Source organism: Habropoda laboriosa, unplaced genomic scaffold (assembly GCF_001263275.1).
Source record: "Habropoda laboriosa isolate 0110345459 unplaced genomic scaffold, ASM126327v1 scaffold124, whole genome shotgun sequence".
In the NCBI taxonomy this organism is placed as follows: Eukaryota; Metazoa; Arthropoda; class Insecta; order Hymenoptera; family Apidae; genus Habropoda; species Habropoda laboriosa.
The window spans coordinates 197,172-206,780 of NW_017100265.1; the positions used below are offsets into that span (position 1 = coordinate 197,172).

The window sequence follows — 9,609 nt, forward strand, 5'->3', positions numbered from 1 at the left end:
CATTTTAACCTTGTTTTGTGTTTCTTATGTGCAAATAAAATTGCAAGAATTTTATTGAAATTACATAATTTAAATATATTACGGTAATTATTTCTATTCTCTACAAGATCTACATAACAACTTTACCAAAGCAACTTCCTGTATACTCTTTGTTCTATTTGCTTACATATTCTGAAATATTAGCAATTCCATCTTACCTTTTGCAATTTTGTTGCTGTTAGGTTTCATTTCCTTGACGGTTGCGTGCAATAAAATTGCATGTGACCGAGAAAGAGCATGTTTAACAAAGTAATGGTGACGAAGTACAAAATTAAGCAGGTTAGAATCTAAATGTACACATTATTAAAATACATTATTAAATTACTTTCAAACTCGTTTAACTAAAAGAGACAAACGTGCGAGAAAGAGTACAATTATTATAACTCAAGATATTAGGGTAATCAATTCAATCACACTATGTATCAAATAATGCTCTTAATAGTTACTTCTCGATCTTTTAAATTGTACCGGAATCCCCAACGGCATACGCAAAGCCATACTGACAAGGATATCAAAAGCAACACCACTGAAAACGGAGTAGCATATATGTGTATACGGAACATCTGACACTTTTTGCAATTGTACAAAAAGTTCTTAAATTTTCGTTACTTCCACCTTTTTCCATTGAGTTCTTCATTCTGCAATATTCGACAAAATTTTTCAGGTTACAACCGCGAATTTTCAAATTCACTTTTATCGCGTTTACCTTTCGACTTAACGTTGCGAGAAATGTTCGTTACGTTGTGGTCGCGCGTGCAAGGTCGCATATTTTTTCATCGATTCGGTTAATCGTGCAGAAACATAATTTCGTCGATACGAAGTTTTTCCCACGAGTCAATTGTACATCGCGATACTGGTAAAATTAAACATTTTTCGTTTTTTTCAGAAATATTTGTTCGATTTTCGTTAATGGAAGAACGGACCGGAAATTTTGGCAGAATTTTAACCTAGAATTTTTCGAATAGAGGACGATCGATGCTTTCACGTTCCAGCTGTCATTTGTAAATCTCAATTGACGCGATTAACGTTGCAACAGCGAACGCTGAGAATCGGAACGAAACCTGTCATTTAAACGGAAAGTAAATATCGTTTGGTGAAAGTATGTACAGCTACGTTCAGAATATTCTACGCGGAGTAATTCAAACGTCATATACGTGTCAGGCGAGTTTATATTTTAATGTAACGTCCATTTCCGTGCAGCACTTTCGAAATGTGCACTTTTAAACTTTCCGATTTTACACTCGTTTTATTTCACTCCTGTGGAAATGTTGCGCACCAAAAGGCGAACGCGTTTCAAATTGTGTTTAATCAGTCGATCACGTGTTCCGGTCAGCCAATAACATTTTCTGAAGCAATTAATTCGTCGAATTGTAATTAACGCCGTTTAATTAATAATCAGAAGTGCGTGTACTAAACGCGAACAAAAATACGTGCATTTACACGCAAAGAAATTCTTTTAGTAGAAAATATGAAACGTGAAATTATAAAAATAGTTTTTTAAAAATTCTTCTTTTAGAAACGAGCGAAGAAATGAAAATAGAACTTTCTGTGCTGACAGCGATGGGAGAAAATTTATTTGAAGATTTACGTGAACGATTTGAATAAATAAAGGAATTTTAATAGTGTTAACGAAATGAAGATCTGCAGAGATGGTATATTCGAAACAACTGTTTGGTCGATATTGTCGCGTTGAATTCAGAGGTTAACAAAGTTCTAAACACAAGCGCACAAGACAAAGGATCATTTTACTCTGAATAAAACAAGTAGTTAGAAATTGTAATACCTCTTTGTAATTGCAAGTGAAAAATTATGCCACCAAAACGAAAGAAAGATATGAAAAGGATGTCTATCGAACCGACACCGACGTAAGTTCTCAATCACTGAATACTTGAAATCTAAAATACAGTAAATCGTAGTTTATACGATAATAAAGTACATATATTGCACTTGATATAAAATAAAAACGAAGCACATTTTTCAGTCAGTGTTTGAACTTAAAATTAAATTGCAAAATGAAATAAATTCACCAGTAAGTATATATTTATATATATTTTGGTGTTCGAAAAATATCTGGCATTAATTTTGTAATATTTCCAAGTATCACAATCCTCAAATTTGTGTCTGCTAATTTTACTTAAAAATCGAACGAGTAGTTTAAGTAATTGTCTTCAATTTACGCTCTCGCTTTATCAGATATTGAATGCTACTTGAAACTTTTTTTTTTTTTAACGTCACTCTTCCTTCAACTATTATCCTACGTATAATTGCACTCCGCAGTTGCGTAATTCCATTTGTATCGTTAATTACAGTTCTTAACACACTGCGGACTGATCACGAGAATTCTCGTGTTTCCTATTCCAACACTTGAGGCAGACCACGAGAATTCCCGTGTTTTCATAGTCATTTAGAGAGAAACCATTTAACGGTAAATGCATTCACCGAGGTTGTAAATTGCAAAAGGAAAAAGGAAGAAGTTACAAGCTTTAGTCGCTTGAACAACTTGATTTTAGTCGTTTCTAGTGAAAAAGCACTGCAACGTCGAATATTTCTTTCCGAATTTCTTCAAAATACACAGAATCGAGCCGGATATTCCGGAGGTAATAGAAACGGAACAACCACCGATACCGTTGATATCATCGGTGACAGGAGAACGATTCGGACCTCGAATTCGTTACGTCAACGAAAGAAGAGAGGAAGAAAGTTCCAACGACGAACCTGAATCAGAAAGCGACGATGAGCTGAGACACCTGCAGGACGAGCCATCGGAAGTGCCGTCGGAGTTTTGGCACATACAGAAGCTCATCAGATACATGAAAGCGGGAAATCAAACTGCGACCATGGTGGCTGTCTGTCTTTTGAAAGATTACGACCTGACGAGCAGGGTAATTTCACCGTTTGTCGCGTGATTGTAATGTTACATTGGCGACTACGTTTCTGGCGACCTTCAAATATCTTGGAAGAAAATTATTCGTTCGAATTGGAAAAATATGAATTGTAGGGTTTTGGTGGTTTCTGTGATCTGAACAGGTGCAATTTAAAATAAAATAAAACTGTACAACAAATACGCACAGTAATTCTACTTCTAACAATTTTCAATTAAAGTATTTTCAATTTTCAACTTGAATCGATAATCTTTTGCCATATGTTTGCCAATTTTTCGATCCCTCGGCGATAGAATTCGGGCGGAAAGATGCGGTATAAAGTCGTTTACTTTAGAGAAACGTTTTCCGGTCGGTGAATGTATACAATTCCTCCATTTTTCGCCGCGTTTCACATGCAATATGCGGACAAGAGTTGCCTTACTGCAGGATAAGATACAGTCGATTTTTTTTATAACTTTGTCCGGACACGGTCAAGCTGAAACGAGTGAAATTCTGTATTAAAATACTACCATCATTTTCGACCAACTCCCAATAATAAGTTAATCATAATTGAAACCAGAAATAACAGAACATAAGGTCGCAAATTTAGTTGCCAACCTAACACCATGCATTATTAAATACCATTTTATTATTTCCAATTGTTACGTGTCGTTTGAACTTCTTTGATATGTAAACGGCGAAATAAAGAAAAAGACGAATGACAATTCGAATTTCTTGCGAACACAGATTATACAGAAAGCAATTCAAGAAATGGGTGGTCTGGAGATCCTGGTGAATCTACTCGAGACGAAAGATCTGAAATGCCAGAACGGCTCTTTGTCAGTTTTACTTCAGATTGCAACGTCCTCAGAAATGCGACGGTACCTAATCGATCTTGGTATTGTAACACCGTTGATTCAAATGTTAAAGCATCCAGCTAGAGATATTCAAGTTAGTCTCTCGTTCGTTCAATACACACACTTTTATACCTCACCGAATGCTCAACTGCACGAAAAGAACTCTTTTTCTTCGAGACAAATCCAACGTAGAATCACAGAGTTCCATTTATCTTCAATTCGTAATTCAATTTATAACGATACTCTATTCTCTGGTTGCGAAGGTTCTGGCTGCAGAGACTATGGCTATTATCGCGAGAATTAGAAAAGCGAGGAAACAAATACGAATTCGAGGCGGCATACCTCTGATTGTAAGCTTTATCAATCAGCATCAAATTGAACGCAGTTCTTCCTATTTTTCAAATATCTACTTTACGTTTCGTTGTTTGTGAAAGCTTGCGGTAATCCTTAGTCGCAAAAGTTCTTTTTGTCGTACCTTGTGCGACGAAGGAAGAATTGTGTAACCGGTTAAAATTAATTATACATATTAACCCTTTCCAAGGCCAATTGAATTAAATTCCTCGAAAAGGGGAAAACACTTTGTTACCGATATAATTTTAAGATTCGACTTAAATTCGCCAAATGTAAAAGTGTTTATTTTAATGTTTTTTTTTATTTTAAAAACGATATCATACAGAAATACAGCATATAAATGCGAAAGCAGTAGATACGAAATAACAGCCTAGAGAGGGTTAAAATTGATAATTATTGTTTCAACTGGAAGACTTTTAACTGAAAAATATACAATGTTTAATAGTTAGACGTTATGGACGTGCCAGACACTATTCTCTTAACACGTTACGACGATCTGAACGAAACTGACAAGGAATTAGTAGCGGTCGCGATAGCTTGTGCCAGAGTTTTAGATTCTTTGAGCAGCAGCCCGAAGGTAAGGGACAATCTACGGAAGTATGGAGTAGTGAAGCACATGGAACGTTTCCTCAAGTCGCATCACACCTCTTTGATAATACCGATGATGGGAACTGTTCAGCAGTGTGCAAGTATGGTAATAAAACTTGGACGTACAGTGATGGATAATTAGAAAATTTATATTGTGCTGCCAAGAATGATTCGGACATTGGAATATCGAAATTTTCGAGTATTTGCAGTTTTGCAAATTTATATGCAGTATGTTCGTTTTAAATGTCTACGTGTGAATAATAGATGAAAGATTTTTTCGTGTTTTTGATACTCTACAGAAATAATTACACACAGACACTTAAAATGGACATACTGTGTTGTAAATTTGAGATATTGAAATTTTTTAATTTGAAAATACAGGAATGCAGATACTCGAAAATTTGAATATTAAAATGTTCGTATCATTCTTCCTAGCACAATATAAATTTTCTAATTATCCGTCAATTTTTCACGCTATTCGCACGCTTAATATATTTCCAATCCACATTAAATATTTAATTTCCACTCCGAATTCATAATATATTAGGCCACCCCATAAGTTCGTGTTAAATTTGATAATTTAGGTCAATATTCCCAACGAACCCTTAAATTTGATAAAGAAAGAAAAACGTAAGTGCCTTCTCGTTCCACAACTTTTTCTCATTTTTTCTTAGTAAGGCCATTATATCGTTGCTATAAAATTTCTTTGAATTTTTATTAAAATACTTCTCTGTGATCTAATATACATCTAGGACAATGAGAGAATCGAGAGAGAAAATGTCACTTATGAAAATTTCACAAAATTTCAAATTAACCGATTTATTTATCACCTGAATTACGTGAATTACCAAAAAAAAAAGAAAAAAACGAAATATTCATCATATTTGCAGGAGGTATTTCGCAAAGCGTTCGAGAACACTGGTATCATTTACGACGTGGTGCGACACCTGCAAAGCGACAATATCAAATTGAAAGAAAATTGCGCTCTAGCGATATTCAAATGCGGTCCGAATAAAATCGCGAGAGATATGGTCCGCGAGATTTCCGGCCTGGATCTACTATGCACACTCTTGCAAAACAAAGATGTTCGTGCTAATAAACGTTTACTGGCTGCAGTAACAGGTGGTATATGGAAATGTGCCATAAGTCGAGAGAACGTGGTAAGATTTAACCAGAATGGCTTGGTCGCCTGTCTGGTACCATTTTTGGAGGAGCACGAGGACGAGGAAGTGCAAGCGAACGTCGTAGGGGCATTGTACGAATGTTGCAAGGATCCTACTAATAGAGACGTCTTAAGAGCCAACGAAGGTCTGCCAAAATTGGTGATTATGCGCTTATTTCTATTTCTAAAGGCATTTTACATGCTAAGGAGAAACTTTCGCATGTACGATCAATTTTATCTTCATTTTTTCAATCTTAAATGCCCCTTTGCTATTGAGCTGTGGATTTACGAGTGGAAACTTTCGAATTTCTAAGTGTACTTTTTACTACAAACTGAACAGTGATCGCTGTTCTTAAATATCTTCTTCCCTTTCATTTTTAGATTTAGTTTCTCATTTTTCTTTCAACAATCTTCATCCTCTTAGTATACTTTCTCGATAGCTGTTGTAATTGAGACATTGAGCGAACATCTTTCGTTGCTCCTCTTGTATCTCTCATTTTAACCGAGGTGGAATTAAACGCACGATAAATCCATAAGTTTCTTTCCAATAATGATAATTACGCTCCAGACCGTGAAAGCCTTAAATCTGCGACGTGTCGTTTAAAGTGTTGACAAAATTCCAAATGCCCTCGCAGATCAGATTGCTGAGCTCCACGTACGAGCCTCTGCTGGAAAATGTGCCATTGGTGATAATGGAGTGCGCGCAGAACGAACACTGCATGGACATCATCAATGACCCCGAGCACATCCACGACGGCGTTCGATTAGTCTGGTCGTTGTTGAAGCATCCCAGCGATACGATCAAAAGAAACGCCTGTCTTGGTCTGGTTCCTTGCATCAAATACGCCAAGGATTCGCCTGAAATGGTGCGGGCATTCGTCGGTGGACTAGAACTTACGGTCAGCCTTCTCGAAAGCACAAACACCGAAGTGCTGAGCGCGGTGTGCGCCACTATTGCTGAGATCGCTACAGACCCCGAAAACTTAGGCATTCTCAGCGATCACGGTGTGGTGGAAAGATTGGCGCAGCTCGTGAGCACGGTACTAATTCCCGTCATTTTCATTCGAGACACTGTCCACCGTTCTGGAAATTGGACGGTCTTGCGAATTCGTTCGACGAGAGTCGGTCCTTCTACTTAGATGGACGATGGAACATGTCGGAGGAAACGTTGCGTTGCTATTTAAGGAACGTTGGGTTTCTTCGGTCGAACTGGAATTTTGGATTTTCTTGATTAAACGTGTTCGTTACGTGAATTAACCGAAGAGAGTGTGCACCTAAACTTGAGCAGTGCTCTTTTTGTTAAGAACTTAAGAAAAGTGATAGGTAGCCTTTGTGTGTTCTGTATCATAAGTGGATGGATATTTTTTTAATTTTAAATTACACTTTTAACTGATTTGTTTTACATTTTTTTTCTTTAGGTGGGTAATTGTAGAAAATATTTTACTCAGGGTGCACATTTTAGAGAAATGGTTTGAACTAAGGATAAAAGAACGTGATATACTTTTATATTAAAATTCGACTAAATATACATTTACTTTAAGCTTAAGATAATAATAATAGCAATAAATTTATATCAAAATCTATGTCTAAAATAGCTTGCAAAGCTTCAATTCACCATCTCAAATAATTTTTAAAATATTGCCCTATGAAATATATCATTTTCGAGAAATTCAAATTATATGTGTAATAATAAATAAATGATGTGCTCTTATTAGAGTTTCACTTAGTCCTTGAAACGTATTTAATTAGCCATTTTGGTTCTGATTTGTTGAAGCCTTTAACATAGTATCTGAAAAATGAATAACAAATAAAAACAGTTAATTTTTCAATAATTTTAGTTAATTTCAGTTTATTTGAACGATTAGTGGCAGATATTTTATTCTTTTGATACTCTGTTATTTGTTTTTTCAGAAAAATGAAGACCTGCGTGCAAATTTAACCTTGGCCATAGCTCACTGCTGCGACTGGGGAGATAATAATAATAAATTTGGTCAATTAAACGCGGTCGCTCCACTTGTTAATTATATGACTAGCAAAAACGGAAAAGTTCTTAGGGGAGTTTGCATAGCGGCGTATCATTTAAGCAAAGAACCCACGAACTGCATCACCATGCACTCAGCCGGTGTCATAAAGGTGCATTACTATTTTTCTTTTAAAGAACATTTCATATCGTAGCATTGTTTCAGCGATTATTCGGCTAATTAAAATTTATGCGTACAAAATAAATGATTAATCTTACATATTAATGTAACAACTGTTACGAGATATTTTAACAAATTTAACAAACAATTTGGATTTATTTATATTAGTGAAATGGAATTTTTTCCTGTATAATTTCTAAACGCTCCGTAATTATCATTGTACATTTGTATTGAAAATTTACAGCATGTGCTACGTTTGGTGGGGTCGGAAGATCCGGAAGTGCAAATTGCTGCAGCATCTACCATTCGAAACATCAGAAAGCTTGCATTAACAGCAGAGAAATTACACTTTAAAGAAATGTACGTATTTTTATTATTCCAAGTGTACGTATATGTTGTTCGATTAATTTCATTGTTTTACGATTTGCAGAAGTACACTGCAAGAGACAGATTTTCATCTATAACATCGAAGCATTTTATTAAAACACGAATCAAGTGCTCAATTAAAGGATATGTAATAGATAATAACATCTTAAAATGATCTACTAACGTGTTTTTTTAAGGTACCATCGACCAATAATAAATACAATTATACCTCTTTAATTCCATTGTAACATTAATGAAGAAAATATACAAAAATTTGGTACAGTCAAAGCGATGTACGTACGTAGTACTTGATTTATACGTAACTAAACCTTCTCCACTTTTCTAGATACTAACAATAGCATTTATAATGCTACCGTTAGACCCAAATACATGTTATTAACGATAGAATATACGATTACGAGTAATATGCGTATCATTCCTTACACACATATAAAATATATCAAATTACTAGTATAACTAATGAATACAAATAAAAGAAATATAATAACGAATGGCACGCAAACATACATGTGTCATGAATTTAATTCAAATAACAGTTTAATTCAATAGGTATAGTTGAAAAAAGGGCTTGTTTTATATTTGTGCAAGATTAATAACTTATTTGTGGCTTTCGAAATTTTACAATCTTATAATTCATTAGTTTGATATTCATACATCATGCACATATATTCTCACCCATTATATATCCACACCCGCTATTAGTTCCATTGAAATATGCGTACATATGATATTTAGTATAGAATTTGAAGCGTTAACTTATTTTTCGATGCTATTAAGCGGACAAAATATGCATTTTTCGTTTATTTGTTAAGATAAAATCACATTACTACTTTTTTTATTATTTATATATGTACATAAAAATATATGTATATTACCAAAATGTTTATTATCATTATTTAGCATATATTTTATTCATTTACCCGCGTACACTTAATCGTTAACTTACGTTTTGAGGCGACTGTATGTGTAAAAGCATATTTTGTAATAATCTAGTTGCATGATGCTTCAGAGTCTCCCATATTCTATCGAAATAAGCCGCTCGCGGCGGAATAAAACCGTTACCAAAAACCGGACATCATGTACATTGCATATAGAAAAATAAAGGTGTCAAATATATTTTCTTTTTTTATTAGGAATGGGTGAGAAGGAAAAACAGTACAAATGTTTAAGTGATAAAAATTAAGCCCTCAGGGATTCAAAATTGTGAAAATTAATCATTCTTC

At 34.7% G+C, this 9,609-nt stretch overlaps 3 protein-coding genes across 3 annotated transcripts in view; 1 reads left to right on the forward strand and 2 right to left on the reverse strand.

Moving 5' to 3' along the window:
* LOC108573179 (28S ribosomal protein S21, mitochondrial) overlaps window positions 1–238 on the reverse strand; it is a 993-nt gene extending 755 nt beyond the window's left edge. Inside the window, exon 1 of the mRNA XM_017935569.1 lies at window positions 198–238. The gene's annotated coding sequence lies outside the window, so the exon portion shown is untranslated. The remainder of the gene's footprint in view (window positions 1–197) is intronic.
* Window positions 239–1,864: 1,626 nt separating this feature from the next.
* Window positions 1,865–8,471, forward strand: LOC108573173 (armadillo repeat-containing protein 4). Its single transcript, XM_017935561.1, has 10 exons — window positions 1,865–1,904; window positions 2,615–2,921; window positions 3,648–3,851; window positions 4,021–4,107; window positions 4,554–4,802; window positions 5,587–6,018; window positions 6,494–6,898; window positions 7,770–7,991; window positions 8,244–8,359; window positions 8,430–8,471. Exons 1-10 carry the CDS (start codon window positions 1,873–1,875, stop codon window positions 8,461–8,463), a joined length of 2,088 nt encoding a protein of 695 aa, XP_017791050.1. The 5' UTR covers window positions 1,865–1,872; the 3' UTR covers window positions 8,464–8,471.
* An 840-nt stretch (window positions 8,472–9,311) lies between these two features.
* The window catches only part of LOC108573165 (receptor expression-enhancing protein 5-like), a 2,465-nt gene continuing 2,167 nt past the window's right edge, over window positions 9,312–9,609 (reverse strand). Inside the window, exon 5 of the mRNA XM_017935553.1 lies at window positions 9,312–9,603. Coding sequence (XP_017791042.1) covers window positions 9,597–9,603 — 7 coding nt within the window. The 3' untranslated portion in view covers window positions 9,312–9,596. The remainder of the gene's footprint in view (window positions 9,604–9,609) is intronic.